Source organism: Ranitomeya variabilis, chromosome 3 (assembly GCF_051348905.1).
Source record: "Ranitomeya variabilis isolate aRanVar5 chromosome 3, aRanVar5.hap1, whole genome shotgun sequence".
Classification (NCBI taxonomy): domain Eukaryota; kingdom Metazoa; phylum Chordata; class Amphibia; order Anura; family Dendrobatidae; genus Ranitomeya; species Ranitomeya variabilis.
Window position 1 is genome coordinate 121237276 of NC_135234.1, and position 19915 is coordinate 121257190.

The following is a 19915-nucleotide window of genomic DNA, read 5'->3' on the forward strand; positions in this document are numbered from 1 at the left end:
GAAAATTTTGTGACTTTTCCAAACAATTTATGCCAGATTTCTCACATAATCATTTGGTGAACTGGAGCTATACTAGTTATTATGGAAGAATAAAATAACCTACTTTTTTTTGCTAAAAAACGTAGTTGTGACTCAATTATTGATTTTGAATAAGAAAGTAGGGTTTCCAAGATTATTTTTCGACCCAGTTTGTCAGGGCTGCTAGATATTGTATTTTATATGTCTATACACTCACACTGTGCAAAATTATCAGGCAGGTAAGTATTTGGACCATATTATATTTTTGCAGATTTTCCAACTTCAAGCTGTATAAATTTAAATGATTGTTGGATGAAGCAAATGATGTGTATTGTAAAATGGACAGCACGGCCTAAAGATACAACAGATATGAACACCCATCAAGGTGTTCGTAATTATTAGGCAGCTTGTTTTACTCAGGCAAAATGAGCCAAAAAGAGATTTAATTGACTTTGAGAAATCAAAATATGTTAAACTTTATAAGGGATGCAGCATTCTTGAAATTACTTAGATATTGGGGCGTGATCACGGAACTATCAAAAGTTTGCTGCAAATGGTCAACACAGTCTTGAAAAATATGTTGAGAAAGAACGATGCATATTCACTGGCAAAGATTTAAGGAGAATCAAATGTGAAGAGACCAAAAGCCCTTTGTCTTTCAGTGCTGTCATACTCCAGAACATCCCTAGAGTGCCCAGAAGTACAAGGTGTTCAGTGATCAGAGACATGTCCAAGGTAAGGTAGGCTGAAACCCGACCACCACAGAACAATATACAGAAGTAAAGCAAAAAAAAGGAGCAAAAACATCCATAACAACATAATTTAAATTTATATTTGCTGTATGCATAGTGCACAACAAGGAGGGCAATAGTGCACAACAAGGAGGGCAATAAAGAGAGGATATGACAGTAACCAGGTTAACAGCAATGAAACACAAGGTAAATCACATCAGTTACATAGGTTTGCAAGCAGGTGATCCCTATATACTATGGTCCAACTGGTATCCAAGCATTAATTATCATCAACAGCGTACACTATATATGCCATGACATAGGTCACGCTTACCCATTACTGTGTACTCAAAGGGAGTGTTTCCGGCTGGCCTGGTGCCCCTGGACGCGCGTTTCGCGTGATCGCTTCCTCAACAGGGTTAATCATTAATCAGTCTCATGCCATCTTATATACTTTAAAAACCGGAAGTGGCGCCGAGACCGCGGCGCATGCGCAGTGGCGTCCGGGGCGCGTCACCGCTACAGCCGTCATAGCAGGGCACACGTGAGGCGGAAGTCCGCCTAGAGACGTCAGGTGACGCGTGCCCCGCTATTGGAGACGGCCGCAACAGGAGACGAGCGTTCCGGGCGGCAGTGGGCATGCGCTCACCTCGGCCACCATTTTTAAGAAGACCAAGGCTGTGGCCATTTTGATAAAGATCAAATTCAGGTTCCAGGCCTGCATGACCCATGGGTGTATTAAAAGGGGAGTTAAAGGGGTGCGGTATGGTGTATGTGATACCATATATAGGAAAGGGGTGACACATTTCGCCCGCAGTGTAGATTAATAATTACAATACGAATGTCACAGTGCTTAATACAACAATGAAACAAAATTACTAAAAATTGCATAAAAATTGAGACATAATGGTGTCAAATTAAGTGAAAATGACGACACATATGAAAACTTCATTCTTCTTTATATCTTTTATCTTTTTAGAGTATCCTTAATTCAGTGTGAAGTGCATGCGTGCAAAAAGCGGATATGCTGCAGGCTAGACGCCATCCAAGCCAATGGTCAAAGGTAAGAAAAAACTACAATAAAAGCAAACACAAGACAAGTTAATACAGACATTATAAAAAAGTAATGGTGATGAGAAAGGGGAGAGAAAAGAGTGGACAAATATGTCCAATATCATATATTTCCAGAACCGCACAGGCACACAGGTATGCCAAATTAGAAGATCCACAGTTTGGAGTGATTAAAGAAAGGGAGTAAAGCTCATCAGAACATCATCAATGTAGCGAAACCAGCCTACCACTGGGTCCGCGGCGTGTGCCCCGTCTCCCTGGAAGATGTGTCTCTCCCAGAAACCCAAAAAAAGAAGATTCGGACACGCGAGCACGTTCGTGACATACTAGCCGCAAAAGAGGTGACAGATGTGTCTGTCCTAAAGACTTTGCCAAGACATTTTCGGGCTTGTCATGGATCTGACCCCAGAGGCCTGAAAGTGAGGGGTATTGAGAGAATACATGGGGGTGTCAGGGGTGGCAATCTGGTTAAAATGCTTGCACAACGTGAGTGCAAGTGGATTGTCACCCTCGACACCTTAGCCCCAAGGGGGCTAAATGAGAAACTGAGCTTTACTCCCTTTCTTTAATCACTCTAAACTGTGGATCTTCTAATTTGGCATACCTGTGTGCCTGTGCGGTTCTGGAAATATATGATATTGGACATATTTGTCCACTCTTTTCTCTCCCCTTTCTCATCACCATTACTTTTTTATAATGTCTGTATTAACTTGTCTTGTGTTTGCTTTTATTGTAGTTTTTTCTTACCTTTGACCATTGGCTTGGATGGCGTCTAGCCTGCAGCATATCCGCTTTTTGCACGCATGCACTTCACACTGAATTAAGGATACTCTAAAAAGATAAAAGATATAAAGAAGAATGAAGTTTTCATATGTGTCGTCATTTTCACTTAATTTGACACCATTATGTCTCAATTTTTATGCAATTTTTAGTAATTTTGTTTCATTGTTGTATTAAGCACTGTGACATTCGTATTGTAATTATTAATCTACACTGCGGGCGAAATGTGTCACCCCTTTCCTATATATGGTATCACATACACCATACCGCACCCCTTTAACTCCCCTTTTAATACACCCATGGGTCATGCAGGACTGGAACCTGAATTTGATCTTTATCAAAATGGCCACAGCCTTGGTCTTCTTAAAAATGGTGGCCGAGGTGAGCGCATGCCCACTGCCGCCCGGGAACGCTCGTCTCCTGTTGCGGCCGTCTCCAATAGCGGGGCACGCGTCACCTGACGTCTCTAGGCGGACTTCCGCCTCACGTGTGCCCTGCTATGACGGCTGTAGCGGTGACGCGCCCCGGACGCCACTGCGCATGCACCGCGGTCTCGGCGCCACTTCCGGTTTTTAAAGTATATAAGATGGCATGAGACTGATTAATGATTAACCCTGTTGAGGAAGCGATCACGCGAAACGCGCGTCCAGGGGCACCAGGCCAGCCGGAAACACTCCCTTTGAGTACACAGTAATGGGTAAGCGTGACCTATGTCATGGCATATATAGTGTACGCTGTTGATGATAATTAATGCTTGGATACCAGTTGGACCATAGTATATAGGGATCACCTGCTTGCAAACCTATGTAACTGATGTGATTTACCTTGTGTTTCATTGCTGTTAACCTGGTTACTGTCATATCCTCTCTTTATTGCCCTCCTTGTTAGGCACTATGCATACAGCACCTATTTATGGTGTGGATATTTTGTACTGATTTAAACCTCCAAATAAACGTTATACATATTTCTTAAATTATGTTGTTATGGATGTTTTTGCTCCTTTTTTTTGCTTTGTTTCCTGTTTGGAGCTGTCCTGTTGTGTTGGCACCTGGTGAGTGCCTGGGGAGAGCTAGCTTAGTCTGCTCTCTGGTATTCTCTACTCCAGAGCTTCATGATCTTGTTAATAAATATACAGAAGTAGTAATGTCAAGTCAGGGCCAAGAAATATCTGAAGACTAGTGTTGAGCGATACCTTCCGATATTTGAAAGTATCGGTATCGGATTGGATCGGCCGATATCCAAAAAATATCGGATATCGCCGATACCGATACCCGATACCAATACAAGTCAATGGGACACAAATATCGGAAGTGATCCTGGATGGTTCCCAGGGTCTGAAGGAGAGGAAACTGTCCTTCAGGCCCTGGGATCCATATTCATGTAAAAAAAAAAAAAATATGGATATACTCACCCTCGGACGAGCCCTGGCTGTCACCGCTGCAACGTCTGCCTCCGTTCCTAAGAATGCAGAGAGTGAAGGACTTTCAATGACATCGCGGTCACGTGAGCGGTCACATGAGCGGTCACGCGACCAATCACAAGACCGCGACGTCATCGCAGGTCCTACACTCACTGCATTCTTAGGAACGGAGGCTGCCGGTTGCACCGCTGAGGTCCAGGGTCCGCCGGAGGTGTGAGTATATCCATATTTTTTATTTTTATTCTTTATTTTTTACATGAATATGGATCCCAGGGCCTGAAGGAGAGTCTCCTCTCCTCCAGACCCTGGGAACCATACGCACCGCACACGCCTGAGAAGTTATAGGAACTTCCGATTCCGATTTCCAATATCACAAAAATATCGGAACTCGGTATCGGAATTCCGATACAGCGAATATTGGCCGATACCCGATATTTGCAGTATCGGAATGCTCAACACTACTGAAGACCTATTTTTTTTAAAGGTCTAATGGAATGATGAGAAGAGAGTGACTCTTGATGAACTAGATAGATGAGCCCATGACTGGATCAGTAAAAATCACAGACCTTCAACTCAGATGCCAGTTATGTAGAGGTGGGGTACTACTTTTGGCTGGTTTTATTAAAGATCAGATAGATGGACTTTTTCAGGTTGGAGATGGACTCAAAATCATCTCCCAAACCAACTGCAATTTTTTAGAAGACATTTTCTTCAACCAATGGTACAAGAGAAAGTCTGCATCTTTTAAGAAAACCATGATTTTTATGCAGGACAATGCCCCACTAGATAGCTGCCTGTAAAGGCCTTAAAGAAGAAAGAATAATGACATGGCCCCTTCCTCACCTAACCTAAACCCTACTGAGAACTTGTGGGCCCTTCTTAAAAGGGTGAAGGAAAACAGTGTCTGAGAGGCTGTGGTTGGTGATGCCTAAACAGATGAATTGTATATTTGGACATTGAGTTGTTTGGTGATTATTCTCACTTTAACAGAGGAAAATAAAAAAATATTGTGATGGGAAAATTTAAGTTTTATATTCAGTTGCATTATAATTCTGCACACATACAATGGGGAAAATAAGTATTTGTTGATACACTGCCGATTTTGCAAAATTTCCCATCTACAAAGAATGGAGAGGTCTGTAATTTTTATCACTGTGAGAGACGGAATCTTAAGAAAAAAAACACAGAAAAATCACATTGTATGATTTTTACATAATTAATTTGAAATTTATTGCATGAAATAAGTATTTGATACAATAGAAAACCAGAACGTAATATTTGGTACAGAAATTTTGGTTTGCAATTACAAAGGTGAGACATTTCCTGTAGTTCTTGACCAAGTATGTACACACTTTAGCAGGGATTTTGGCCCACTCTTCCATACAGATTTTCTCCAGATCTTTGAAGTTTCAGGGTTGTCGCTGGCCAATATTGAGTTTCAGCTCCCGCCAGATATTTTTTATTGGGTGCAAATCTGGAGACTGGCTAGACCACTACAGGAACTTGAAATGCTTCTTACAGAGCAACTCATTCATTGCCCTGGCTGTGTATTTCAGGTCAATGTCATGCTGGAAGACCCAGCTAAGACTCATCTTTAGTGATGAGAGAATATACTCGTTACTTGAGATTTCCCGGGCACGCTCGGGTGTCCTCAGAGTATTTTTTAGTGCTCGGAGATTTAGTTAGCCTTAGCCAGCTTGATTGCATGTGGGGATTCCCTAGCAACCAGGCAACCCCCACATGTACTTATGCTGGCTAACAGATGTAAATAATTCAGCTGCAATGATGAAAACAATCTCCGAGCACTAAAAAATACTCGGAGGTCACCCGAGCGTGCTCGGGAAATCTCGATTAATGAGTATATTCGCTCATCACTACTCATCTTCAACGCTCTTACAGAGGGAAGGAAGTTGCTGGCCAAAATCTCGAGATACATAACCCCATCCATCCTCCCTTCAATACAGTGAAGTCGTCCTGCCCCTTTTGCAGAAAAGCACCCGTAAAGTATGATATTTCCCCCACCATGCTTCATGGTTTGGATGGTGGTCTTGGGGTTGTACTCATCCTTTTTCTTCCTCCAAACACGGCAAGTGAAGGCAATACAAAAAAGTTCATCTGACTACATGACCTTCTCCCATGCCTCCTCTGGATCATCCAGATGGTCATTGGTGAATTTTAAATGGGCCTGGACATGTGTTAGCATGAGCAGGAGGGCCTTGCGTGCCCTGCAGGATTTTAATCCATAACAGCGTAGTGTGTTACTAATGGTGATGTTTAAAACTCTCTTCAGGTAATTTACCAGGTTCTCCCGTGTAGTTCTGGACTGATTCTTGACCTTTCTCAGAATCAACCTCACCCCACGAGGTAAGATCTTGCATGAAAACCCCAGACCGAGGAACAATTACAGTCATCTTGTGTTTCATCCATTTTCTAATAATTTTGCCAACAGTTGTTGCCTTCTCGCCAAGCTGCTAATCTATTGTCCTGTTGCCCATCTCAAACTTGTGCAGGTCTACAATTTTGTATGTGGTGTCATTAGACAGCTCTTGGTCATGGTGGGGAGGTTGGAGTGTGGTTGAATGAGTGTGTAGACATGTGTCTTTTATACATGCAAATTCTAACAGGTAGAATTAATACAAGTAATGAGCGCAGTGTAGGAGGGCTTCTTAAAGAAAAACTAACAGGTCTGTGAGAGCCAGAATTCTTGCTGGTTGGTAGGTGATCAAATACTGGTTTAATTCAATAAAATGTAATTTAATTACCTTATATACTCGAGTATAAGCCGAGGCACCTAATTTTGCCACAGAAAACTGGGTAAGCTTATTGACTTGAGTATAAGCCGAGTATGCATTATCCCCTCATCCATGTCCTGCTAGGCGTGGCTCCCCCGTCGCTGTCCTGGTGTGTGTGGCTTTCCCCATTGCTGTCCTGCTCTGCATGGCTCCCCCGTCCTGTCCTGGTATGTGTGGCTTCCCCCTGTCCTGTCCTAGTATGCATGGCTCACCCCTGTCCCGTCTGGGTATGCATGGCTCACCCCCGTCCTGTCCTGGTATGCATAACTCCCCCAGTCCCATCGTTGCATGCGTGGCTCCCCCAGTCCCGGTATGCATGCTTCCTATTACAAAAAAAAAAAAAAATCATACTCACCCTGAAATGAATATGTGCTCCACGCCTATGGGAGTGGAGACTCGTGCATATTGATTACCTTAATGAGCGGTGCCACGTGATCACTCAGCACAGGAAGAGCTGCAGGAGCTGGGACCACCGAGATGCTGGGACCACCGAGATGCTACGACGGCGCGGAGGAGGGTGAGTAAGATGTCTTCTGGAATCCGGCGGCTGCAGCTGCACAGTTACAGCCACAGTTGCCGGCTCCTGACGCTGCTCCACCACTCCTCCTCCCCGCCGGCTTTCTGGACAATGACTCGTGTATAAGCTGAGGGGGGCATTTTCAACACAAAAAAATGTGCTGAAAAACTCGGCTTAGGCTACTTTCACACTTGCATTGGTACGGGTCCGTCGCTAACCGTCAGCGCGACGTACCGACGCACGTTGTGAAAATTATGCATGACGTGGGCAGCGGATGCAGTTTTTTGATGCATCCGCTGCCCATTCTAAAGCCCGGGGAGGAGAGGGCAGAGATACGTCGCGATCCGTCGGCAATACAAGTCTATGGGAAAAAAACTCATCCTGCGGGCACATTTGCAGGATCTGTTTTTTTCCCAAAACGACGGATTGCAACTTACGTCACACGACGCAAGTGTGAAAGAAGCCTTATACACAAGTATATACGGTATTTTTTTTTTTTTTAAGATTCCATCTCTCACAGTTGAAGTGTGCCTACAACACAAATGACACACCTCTCCGTTTTTTGCAGGTGGGAAAACTTGCAAAATCAGCAGTATATTACATACTTTTTTTTCCCACTATAAATATTCTCTTAAGAAAAGCAAAATCTCTCTTTTACTTTATTAAATAATCAGGTTTATTAATCTTTTAGATTGATCGACAACTCTGTACTTATTTAATCATACACACATGTAATTTACAGGCACATGTATCAGAGCATATACAAGCTCAGACATTTATCTGAAAGTGTAATTTGCTATTATCAATAGTTTTCGTGGGCAGCAGCATTTCATGAACTCTGTTGAAGTTTCCCTGTTTACAGTCGAGCACATCAAAACCCTTATTGAAACCAGGATTATATTGTGGAGAATAAATAGGTTAGAAATTGTGCTGAAAACAATTACAAAATAGGATACTGTTGGCTGTTCAAAAGGGAAGTTATTATCATGCTCTAAGTAATCTCCAAACTATCTAAAGATGAGGTTTGTCCTGCACTGGGAACTACATCAATGAATAAGAGATCACATTAAAAAGGGGTCAAAATAGCACCTCATACTGTTATCACAGTTTGTATGCTTTTATACTAACTGCAGGTAAAATAGGTTATAACAGCTAATAAGGTATGATCCCTCCGGCAGTTATCAAAGGCTGCAGAGAACCTTGCAGAGCGTTTGAAACCAAATCAAATGGCAAGTAATCCGTTTATTATGCATGAAATAATACTGAAAGCTCACACACCGCACGACTCGGAAACCACAGGATTTATACAAAAACTGGCTACCAGCAAATGAAGAAACAAGAACATGTGTAGTAGCAGTTACCATATATTAGAAGATTTTTTTTCCTGCCTCTTGCTAATTGGACATATTGTGAATCGATAGCGAAGAATTTGTTTTAAATTGGATACCACTATACGATGTCAAACCTAAACTAACTACTGTACAGTGTTCATAGCTTTAAAACAACAAAAAGATACTACTACTACTACCACTACTACTACTACTACTGTAATTATTAATTTTAAAAAATGCAACTTGAAATTAAATTGAGCAAGATACCAAAGTATCTCAGCGGATCTGAGTGTGATATTCCAGTGTAGCCGTAATCCATAGTTTTTGAGCTCACTGATTGTTAGCTGGACTGTCAACATGATGTCAGCACTGCAGCCAATACCAGAAACCAACAGCAGCGGTGGAGACTTATCGGTGAACTCGGAGAAGGGGAGCACAGCGTGTATTGTTTTTCTAACATAAAATATAGCGAGGGACAAATAATATTTGAAAAGGAATAACCCCATTAAGGTCTTTCTACACAAACTAAAAAAAAACTCTTGCAGTGAGCAACATATAAAGTTGATCATTCATTCCCCCTCTCTTTCAGAATTATCATCAATGATGACTTTTAGGCCTTCGTAAAAGACCTAATAAACGTTTTGACATTTCATCCCTTGCATATTACAAGATACAAACATTCATTCACACAATCATTGCCCTGTGTAAAATGGCCTTAGGACATACACACACAACGTTATCTTTTATTTGGTATTGGCAGACCCATTCGGGCTGGGGACTATTGATGAGCGAATGTGCTCGGATAAGGTGTAATCTGAGCACGCTTGTGTGCTAACAGAGTGACATCGGTGTGCTGGAAAAATATGTTCAAGTCCCTGCAGCTGCATGTCTCGCGGCTGTTCGACAGCCATAACACATGCAGGGGTTGTCTGTTTGTTAGTCAATCCCTGTATGTGTTGTGGCTGTCGAGCAGCCACGATACCTACAGGTACACAGACAAATATTTTTCTAGCACACCGTAGATATTCGGTTAGCACCCGAGCTTGCTCGGATAACACCTTATCCGAGCATGTTCACTCATCACTAATGACGACCACTTTTTAGGTAGAATCTACAGCTCTTGAAATGTAGTAATGGTGAATATCATACTGTCCTATTTTACCATAGTCTTTAAGGGTTTTTTGTCACTCTAAGTGACTGCACAGTGCGCTCAGTTACACGCTGTCAGGATTCTCCGGTGTCGGCTTATGTTTCAAGTCTGCAGACACTGTATGTGACGCCGGTGATGGGAGCAGGGTTGGAGTGAGACTGCAAGTGTGCGATTTGCATACATGTAGTCACATGCTGACTAGATGCGCACGATCTCGCTCAATACAAGTGAACTGAGCAAGGATGGACCTGTCATGTCAGAATGTAATAGGAAATTTGCAAATCACATACTTCTGATCACAGTTCACTCCCCGTGGCAAAGAAATCTGACAGTGCACAGTGGGTGCTGTGAGAATTCACAAGTCTAAAAGTCACGGAGAGGGAGAGGGAGAGGGAGAGAGAGAGAGAGAGAGAGAGAGAAAGAGAAAGAAAGAAAAGAGAGAAAGAAAGAAAAAGAGAAAGAAAGAAAAAGAGAAAGAAAGAGAAAGAAAGAGAAAGAGAGAAAGAAAGAGAAAGAGAGAGAAAGAAAGAAAGAAAGAAAGAAAGAAAGAAAGAAAGAAAGAAAGAAAGAAAGAAAGAAAGAAAGAAAGAAAGAAAGAAAGAAAGAGAAAAAGAAAGAAAGAGAAAAAGAAAGAAAGAGAAAGAGAGAAAGAGAGAAAGAGACCAGACTGGAAAATTCATGATTTCAATGGAAAATGCATGATTTGTGTAAAAAAAAATGGATTCGGCAGCCGGATGTGATCATTTCACCTCACATTTCATACGCTTTCCGCCGGATCCATCACTGGCCATGTTATCGCCGGACAGAAAAAACGTTCCTATGTGCGTTTTCTCCGGCCGCCGGAAAAAGAATTTTCGACAGGACAGCAAAAAACGGATGAAACATGAGGCCATCCGTTGCAATCCGGAGCTAATACAAGCCTATTTTTAAAAAATGGATCCGGCGGCAACATTTGCGGGATCCGTTTATTTTACAAAATTTCCCGGATTGTGCCTGACATCAAAAAACTGATGTGTTAAAGTAGCCTAAGTGACCACAGACTTGAGAAAAAAACAGCATTAATGAATAACTCACAACAGCAGAAATAAAGAAGCAAAGGAGAAAATAGCTTGTTGTTATTAGTTAGTAGTGAAGTATAGTAGGCCACGTGATCCTTCCAGAAGAAGAAACCAAAATAGTTTCTGACTAGAATACAACACAACATACACTCCCCTACAGACCATCACATAGCATGACAACAGTTAAGACTTATATATTCATATCAGACACCAAAACCAGACCCATAAATACATTTCAGACCAGAACTCTTAAGTATATACAGAAACCACATATCAATATCAGTCCCCAGACTAGATGCACTAAATACATTCAGTCCCCTATATACGGACCTTCTTGGTCTCTGTCTCTACCTACACAGTGTCTTAGCACTTGACAACGTCAAGTGCTTGAGGTTGGATAAGAGCCAGGAGTTAGGGGGGTTTAGTATACAGGCCACTGTCTACTGGAACAATCCAATAGGTAAATGTCCGATTTTAACGGTGTCCCTTCAACTGGGCAGTAAGGTGAAAATTACATTTCACCATATGAAAAGGTCAGAAAGGCTATATATAGTGTGGCTCCTGAAATGACCAGATGAGTTAACATATCTCAAAACTCCCAACATTCTTGGATCAGTACCAAAGATTTTCTACCCTCTAATAGTATATTACGATACGAGAACAAATTAACGGTGAATACATTTTTCATTTTTAACTTCACTATAGGAAAAGCATTACATAATGATGGCATGTAATGATGCCTACTTTCCGGCATACTCTGGTAATTAAATTTGTCACTTAAGCCATGTCTGAAATATTCCGCAGTCCTGGAGAAACAGACATACTGTACATCAAGAAACATAGTGCTAAGTTATTATGGCACTCCACTGCAGGCAATAATGGAGGGAGAATGTGATTGCTGGAAATGAGCTACTGAAGACACTAACATAGCGGAATATTTAGTTGAAAGTAACCGTGTGTTTCTTACCAGCCCTTCGCTTGGCTTGATGTTGGAAAGTTGTATGACTTCGAGATGGGCAGACTGAGAAACCAGAGGATCAGAGGAGAGAGAAATAATGTGGTCGCAGACGCCTGATAGGGTTTTACACTAAAACAAAATACAGAGATGCATTATTAAGGGTTAACGCAACACAATCTGTTGATGATATGAAGTTTTATTGAAAATGAGAAAAGAAAGAAAATTGTGGAATTTGCTCGATAATCAAGATAAAAAGACTGATTAAAGCCTTAGAAAGTAGATTGTGCATCTCACACGAAGATAATTGGATATAATGAAGCATTATTGCTAAGGATCTTTTTTGGGTCCCTTACCTTGTAATTCTGAAATCTAGCTAATGAGAGGGTTTGGTGACTAATCAGAAAAGACTTCAGTGTATATGTACTATTACTAGCACCATTGCACATGCAGGCATACAGGTGCACGTGACCATCGTAATTACTCACCACATGAAGGATCTTGTTCTCCGTTTCATACACGGTACATTCCTGAAACAATACAACGACAATATTTCATGTTAATAGGGGAGGACACTGTGGTACTGCATTTACTTCAGTGTTGTATGCATGGTGTGTCAATATTTTTTTAAAATACTTTCGTATGAACCTAAAATACTACCTAATTAAAGGGAAACGGTCACTAGTTTTTTTTCTTTTTAAACAACCTGAGAGAAGCATAATGTAGAGGCAGAGACCCAGGTTCCACAAATGTGTCACTTACTAGGCTGCTTTCTGTAGCTTTAATAATCTCCAGCTGAGATCACACCACTTAAATGTCACGGTCAGAAATTAACAGCAACATTTAAGGTTTTAAATAGCAGATATCAGAGCAAACTCTGGACGCTGTTGTTAGAAGTGGGTGCTGGCACTGCTGGATGTATAACACAGTCTGCAACCACAGTGTTTGGAGAGCACTCATTTCTTGATCCTGCTCCCTGCACCCCCATCCAACTGTATGGTGGATGTCCAGAAGGGGTTAAAAGCCCCGCTTCCATCTCCTCTGCATCTACTTAGTACTCATTGAGTGCCATGTAATGAATAACTGCATGAGCAAAGTCACGGCTTCTATTAGACTATCACAAACACAAATCCTAAAAAATGAAGTCTCATATAGCCATATTAGTGCAGAGAAGAAAAAATAAAGCCCATTAACAAGTTAAAAAAACAGTATTCGTGTTATTGTCATTAATTATTATTAATAACTTAGGCTAGAGTTACGTAGTAACATTTGCCGCAACATATGTTGCATGGCCAAGATTTACTAGGTGGTGTTGCTGCTATAAAAAAGGCCATCTGTGTCTGAGATTTTCCTTGCTTGTTGCGGTCACCGTACACTCAGGTTGCAATATAACCCCCATTGACTTGTATTGTGCCGAGATATAGCTGCGACACCTAACTAACTTTGGCCACGCACCATCCGTCGTGGCCAAAGTTGCTGACTGTAGCTCCAGCCCTAATTCTTTCTTATTGTGTAAAAAGGTATAATATAACCACATTGTACAGCCTGTAACACAATATGCTACATACAACACACACATACAAAAAAAAAATATTTGGTTACAATGTATAACACAATTGAAACCAGTGACTGACTGCAACTTTCATGTGTTGTAGTCATGAAGTCACAGCCATGTGATACATCCTGAAGAGGGTTTCAGTGCTGAATATGAAGGGGCGGCTCACTGGCCTATTTGAAGAGCTAATACAAAATGCATAATCCATGCATAGAAATAGGGAGTTGGCTTGGCCACTTTAGTGAGCAGTCAAATCCCCTCTGACAGAACTGGCCACATGTCGATACTGTAAACACTCAAGTGTTGTGTACAGGCCTGGAAGTAGAACAGTAACTCTGCATCTTTAACCAAAATAGCTAGATTCAGAAACTTAGGTTCCTTAGTCTCCTTGGATTGGTTACGATCACTATCTTTCAACCCTCTATGGCTACATTCCTGTCGTCTTCAGCTGTTATTTCTTTGATGTTTTCCAAAATCAATAGTGAAACATTTCGAACCGATTTCTGGGCCAAGAAATGGTCTAAAACTCTGTCTGACCATGGCCTGAAAATTTCTTCAAACCTCACAATCCCGTTGAGACTATATACTCAATATTTTTTTTCTATTTCATGTCTTTTGGTTTTAAAACGGACTATTGTGGAAAACATTTTTAACCCAATGATCTGAAGAATGTCAGAACGAGGAATCAGAGAATCCAAAGAAAAAAAGAAAATCATAGAACTCGGGTGAATGAAGTTCTCTGTTGTTCATCAAACAGAATTACAGCAAGGAGAGATGCCATAAAATAAAATATAACTTTCATTCTCTAATTTAATAATTCTCGTCACTAAAAACTCTGGATTACAAGCAAAGTTACAACCAAGAATCAACATAACGTGATAAAGTGTTTGTGCTTTAACTCAACCAGTGCTCACTACTAAATGGTTTGGTCTCACCAGTTACTATTCTCATCAGGAACACAAAAAAAGATTATATGTACAGGAGGGGGTTCCTACAATTCCCTGTCGTGCCCCTGTATTGCTCCCTGCCCTGACAAGGACAATCCCCAAGTGTAGGCTGTTAAGATGTACCCGCCATTGTATGTGTTCTTCTCTATATACGTTTCCTCCCCATGTGGGGGATTCATCAAGGGTGTAACAAAAATTTGTGAGAAACTGTGATAGGTTCCTGCGGTTAAGGAGCCCAAAATCAAGTTTGGCCAGTCATGTCACAACCCTGGGACAGAGATATTTCTATTGTTGCCCCTGAGAGTATTTATTAGCGGTCTTAACTGACCATACTGATTCCATTGTTCATCAAATACAATTCAAAAACTATGTTTCGATATCACACGAGTCTTCTTTGGATTTATTGGGGGTGAGTACACGGAGTCTGACACCACAACATCTAGGCCTATAATTACTTGTGTATAAATATTCAGATCATGTCAGACCCTTTAAATATTTTTTCTTGGAATACGGCAACCTCATAGTAATAACTTACAAGGCATTATGTCAATTACAGTATGCAGATATGCAATGAATAAAAAAATGACCTCTATTACCCTATCCAGCCTTGGAGATTTTAATGCTCAAAAGAAAAAAAAAACAATTCTATTATTAAATCATCATAAGCAAAAAATTATCTCCACTTGCATCTCCCACATCTTATTTTCTTCTTTCTTCAGTTGAGGTACTTTATAGCCTTTTTATCTTACCCTAGCACCTCTGGAAATGCAGCTACAGAATCTGATATTACAAAGCTAAGCAACATGAAAGATATTGGCTAAAAGTACCCAAAAGCCTAGCCTTTGATTACTAATGCTAATGCATTAAAAGATGAATGTCTTTAATATGTTTAGAAAAATGGGCTCAGATTCTTGCTTAAACAAGAGAACACCAAGCTTTAATCAGACCCCTCTGAATAGCAGAGTTATTAATAATGTATGTATTTAACGATCGTCTTTATAGACTAAAATATTATTTTAGAAGTATTGAAACATCTCTTATGTAACCCGAGTCTCCGAGCCTTGATCAAGTCAATTTCCTGAGCCAAATTGTTCATAGCGTGGGATTCATTTTCCGCACACACACATGGCTTTTAATCAATATGGTTATGCGCTGATCAAGAAAAAAAACTTTGCCTTATTTATTTATTACAGGCTTTTTTTTTTTATTTGTTTCTAATCTGAGAACAAACAAAAGGATTACACTTTTGTTTGGGGCAATAAGGAATGTAAAACTGAATACATACAAACAGAGTAACTAAAAAAGGTATCTGGGATTACAGCAAAGAGTCTATTTTAACCCCTCAACGACCGCCGATACTCCTTTTAATGGCAGCAGTTAAGGGGCCTTATTCTTGAGTGCTGCTTTTTAATACGGCACTGAGAAGTAAGTGTGTAGTGTCCCCCAGTGTTGGAAAATCTCTGGGGTTTCGGCTACAGGGGGCAACTGAGACCCCTGAGAACATGATTCTGGTCATTTTTTATGTCCCCTGTCACGTGATCGCCAATTTAAAAAAAAAAGGTCGGATTTTCCAATAATTTCTGTATCCTCATATGATCTAGCTTATAGGAGAGAAATGGGGTTCCCCGAGTCCCCCCATTACTGGGTCCTCCTGTTCCATCCCCCGGCCCTCTGTGTCATCTTCCTAGAAGAAAATGGCGAGTGCATGCGCAGTGCGCCCGCAGAGATCTGTCAGACCGTACTCGACAACAATAGGAGATTTTTCCTATTGGTTCATTTAGATCAATGTGATAGACCCTATCACAGTGATCAAGATAACCCCCACATTGTGACCTCCTTAGTTAGATAAAAATAAAATAAAAAAACTTAATTTTTGCCATTCTTTGAAGTTAGGGTTGGGGTTAAGGTTGTGCCCGGGTTAGGGTTATGTTGGGATTAGGGTTGCGGTTAGGGTTGTGTTGGAGTTAGGGTTGGGATTAGGGTTAGGGATGTGTTGAGGTTAAGGTTGGGTTCACGACTGTGTTCGGCTTGGAGTTAGAATTAGGGGGTTTCCAAACGCGACATGGTGCCCTCCTGATTCCAGCCAATTTTGCATTCAAAAAGAAAAAAACATAGCTCCCTTCCTTCTGAGCCCTGCCCATGCGCCCAAACAGTTTAATTCCCCCCACATATGGGGTATTGGTGTACTCAGGAGAAATTGCACAACAAATTTTGTGGTCGATTTTCTCTTGAAACCCTTATGAAAATAAAAAAAGTTTGGGTCTACAGTAAATTTTCTGTGAAAAAAGTTAAATGTTATTTTTTTCCTTCCATATTGCTTTAGATGTTGTGAAGCGTTAATAAACTTCTTGAATGTGGTATTGAGCACCTTGAGGGGTGCAGCTTTTAGAATGGGGTCACTTTTTGTATTTTCTGTCATACTGACCCCCTCAAAGTCACTTGAAATGTGATGTGGTCCCTAAAAAAAAAACGGTTTTGTAAATTTTATTGGAAAAATTAGAAATCGCTGGTCAACTTCTAATCCTTATAACTTCCTATAAAAAAAAAATGAGGTTTCCAAAATTGTGCTGATGTAAAGTAGACAAGTGGGAAATGTTATTTATTAAGTATTTTGTGTGACATTACTCTCTGATTGAACCCCTTTCCGACATTAGACGTACTATCCTTTTTGGAAGTGCATCTGAACAGCAAGGTGGATTGCTGTTGAGGGGAGATAGAGAGAAAAAAAAATAAAAAAATAAAAATCTATAAATCTTCAGCACAGCGAGTGTGAGCGAGCTGAGTGTGACCTGAGCGTAAGTGTGAACGGCGGTAAGTGTGTGACTTGTGATTCAGTGAGGAGGTATTTGGAAGGCCTTTAACAAATACCTGTGTGAATTTGTGTGAGTTGCTGAATTGGGAGTAGCTATATTCATAAGGAGTTAACTTAGGGTGGGGGCTCATAATTAAGGGGATATAAGGGGCAACTGTTTGGGGCTCCAGTCCTTTTTGGAAGTGCATCTGAACAGCAAGGTGGATTGCTGTTGAGGGGAGATAGAGAGAAAAAAAAAAAAAAAAATCTATAAATCTTCAGCACAGCGAGTGTGAGCGAGCTGAGTGTGACCTGAGCGTAAGTGTGAACGGCGGTAAGTGTGTGACTTGTGATTCAGTGACTTTGGAATCAGGGAGTTTCCAAGGGAGGAATTGCTTCTGTTTTTTTTTTTTTTTTTTTTTTTGGTTTAATTAATACTTTGTATTTATTTTTAATTAACGTTTCTGTGTGGTGCAATCCCCATTAGGAAATGTGCTCCACAATTGTTAATGCCATCCAGTGTACATCTTGCCACATGTATGCAGTCCTTGACCAGCCGGTCGAGGGTGCATACTGCTGTGCGAGATGTGAGCACATTGTGCATTTGGAAACCCAGATACTGGATCTAAATGTGCAGCTGGCAACACTGAGATCCATAGACAATATGGAGAGGAGTCTTCTGCTCACAGAGCAGACGCTCAATGGGATAGATGAGGAGGGGGATGGTAGGATGGAGCTGCAGGACAGTGTGTCAGTTAGCTGGGTGACAGATAGAAGGCGGGGTAGAGGGAAGAGTGCCAGGGAGGCTAGTCCTGATCTGGCACACCCCAATAAGTTTGCTAAGTTGGCAGATGAGGGGGGTGCCAGTACAGGGGTAGCACTGCTGCAGCCAGGCATGTCCTCTGAAAGCCGGAGGAGTGACTGCTCCAGTAAGGAGGGAAAAAGGAGAGCAGGGCAGGCCAGACTGGTGCTGGTAGTGGGGGACTCAATTATTAGGGGAACAGATAGGGCAATCTGTCACAAAGACAGGGATCGTCGGACGGTGTGCTGCCTACCTGGCGCTCGAGTCCGACACATCGCTGATCGGGTGGACAGATTACTGGGAGGGGCTGGTGAGGACCCAGCGGTCATGGTGCACATTGGCACAAATGACAAAGTTAGAGGTAGGTGGAAGGTCCTTAAAGATGATTTCAGGGAATTAGGCTGCAAGCTGAAAGCAAGGACCTCCAACGTGGTATTTTCCGAAATACTGCCTGTACCACGTGCCACGCCAGAGAGGCAATGGGAGATTAGGGAGGTTAATAAGTGGCTCAAGAATTGGTGTAGGAAGGAGGGGTTTGGGTTCCTGCAGAACTGGGCCGACTTCTCAGTTGGCTACAGGCTCTACGCTAGGGACGGGCTGCACCTCAATGGGGAAGGTGCAGCTGTGCTGGGGGAGAAAATGGTTAGAAGGTTGGAGGAGTGTTTAAACTAGGGATTGGGGGGGGAGGGTATTCATTTTATAGGAGGGGAAGATAGTGCAGATAGAGACCTGGGCACAAATAAGGAAGTTGGGGGTGGCGGTGGCATGGGGGGTGGGGTTAGAACAGTTAATAATTTAAGAAAGAATAGAGGTACAGAGAGTAACATCAAGTGCATGTATACTAATGCCAGAAGCCTCGCCAACAAAATGGACGAATTAGAACTAATGTTGTTGGAGCATAATTATGACATGGTGGGGATATCTGAGACGTGGCTGGATGAGAGCCATGACTGGGCTGTTAACTTGCAGGGCTATAGCCTGTTCAGAAATGACCGTACAGATAAGCGAGGGGGTGGGGTGTGTCTATATGTAAAATCTTCCTTAAAACCCATCCTGCGTGATAATATAGGTGAATTTAATGAAAATGTAGAGTCCCTGTGGGTGGAGATAAGGGGAGGGGGAAAAAATAATAAATTACTGATAGGGGTTTGTTATAAATCTCCAAAACTAATGGAAGCAATGGAGAATATCCTCGTAAAGCAAATAGATGAAGCTGCGACTCAAGGAGAAGTCATTATTATGGGGGACTTCAACTACCCTGAAATAGATTGGGGAACAGAAACCTGCAGTTCCAGTAAAGGTAATCGATTTTTGACAACTATGAGAGACAATAACCTTTCACAACTGGTTCAGGACCCAACAAGGAGGGGGGCACTGCTAGACCTAATATTAACCAACAGGCCAGACCGCATATCAAATATAAGGGTTGGGGGTCACTTGGGGAATAGTGATCACAAAATAATAAGTTTTCATGTAACCTTTAATAAGATGGGTAGTAGGGGGGTGACAAGGACACAACTTCAGGAGGGCAAATTTCCAACGGATGAGAGAGCATCTTGGTGCAATTAACTGGGACGATATCCTGAGACACAAAAATACACAAAGAAAATGGGAGACATTTATTAGCATCCTGGATAGGACCTGTGCACAGTATATACCGTATGGGAATAAACATACTAGAAATAGGAGGAAACCAATATGGCTAAATAGAGCTGTAAGGGGCGCAATAAGGGACAAAAAGAAAGCATTTAGAGAATTAAAGGAAGTAGGTAGTGAGGAGGCATTAAATAAATACAGAAAATTAAATAAATTCTGTAAAAAGCAAATCAAGGCAGCAAAGATTGAGACAGAGAGACTCATTGCCAGAGAGAGTAAAAATAATCCCAAAATATTCTTTAACTATATAAATAGTAAGAAACTAAAAAAATGACAGTGTTGGCCCCCTTAAAAATAGTCTGGGTGAAATGGTGGATGAGGATGAGGAAAAAGCCAATATG

At 41.5% G+C, this 19915-nt stretch overlaps 1 protein-coding gene across 11 annotated transcripts in view; it reads right to left on the reverse strand.

Annotated features, from left to right (window-relative positions):
* CNKSR2 (connector enhancer of kinase suppressor of Ras 2) overlaps positions 1-19915 on the reverse strand; it is a 547735-nt gene that overhangs the window by 375315 nt on the left and 152505 nt on the right. For all 11 annotated transcript variants that reach the window (XM_077294613.1, XM_077294618.1, XM_077294612.1 and 8 more), the window contains exons 6-7: positions 12312-12353; positions 11836-11955 (exon numbers count right to left, since the gene is read on the reverse strand). In XM_077294613.1, the coding sequence (XP_077150728.1) occupies positions 11836-11955; positions 12312-12353 (162 nt within the window). The remainder of the gene's footprint in view (positions 1-11835; positions 11956-12311; positions 12354-19915) is intronic.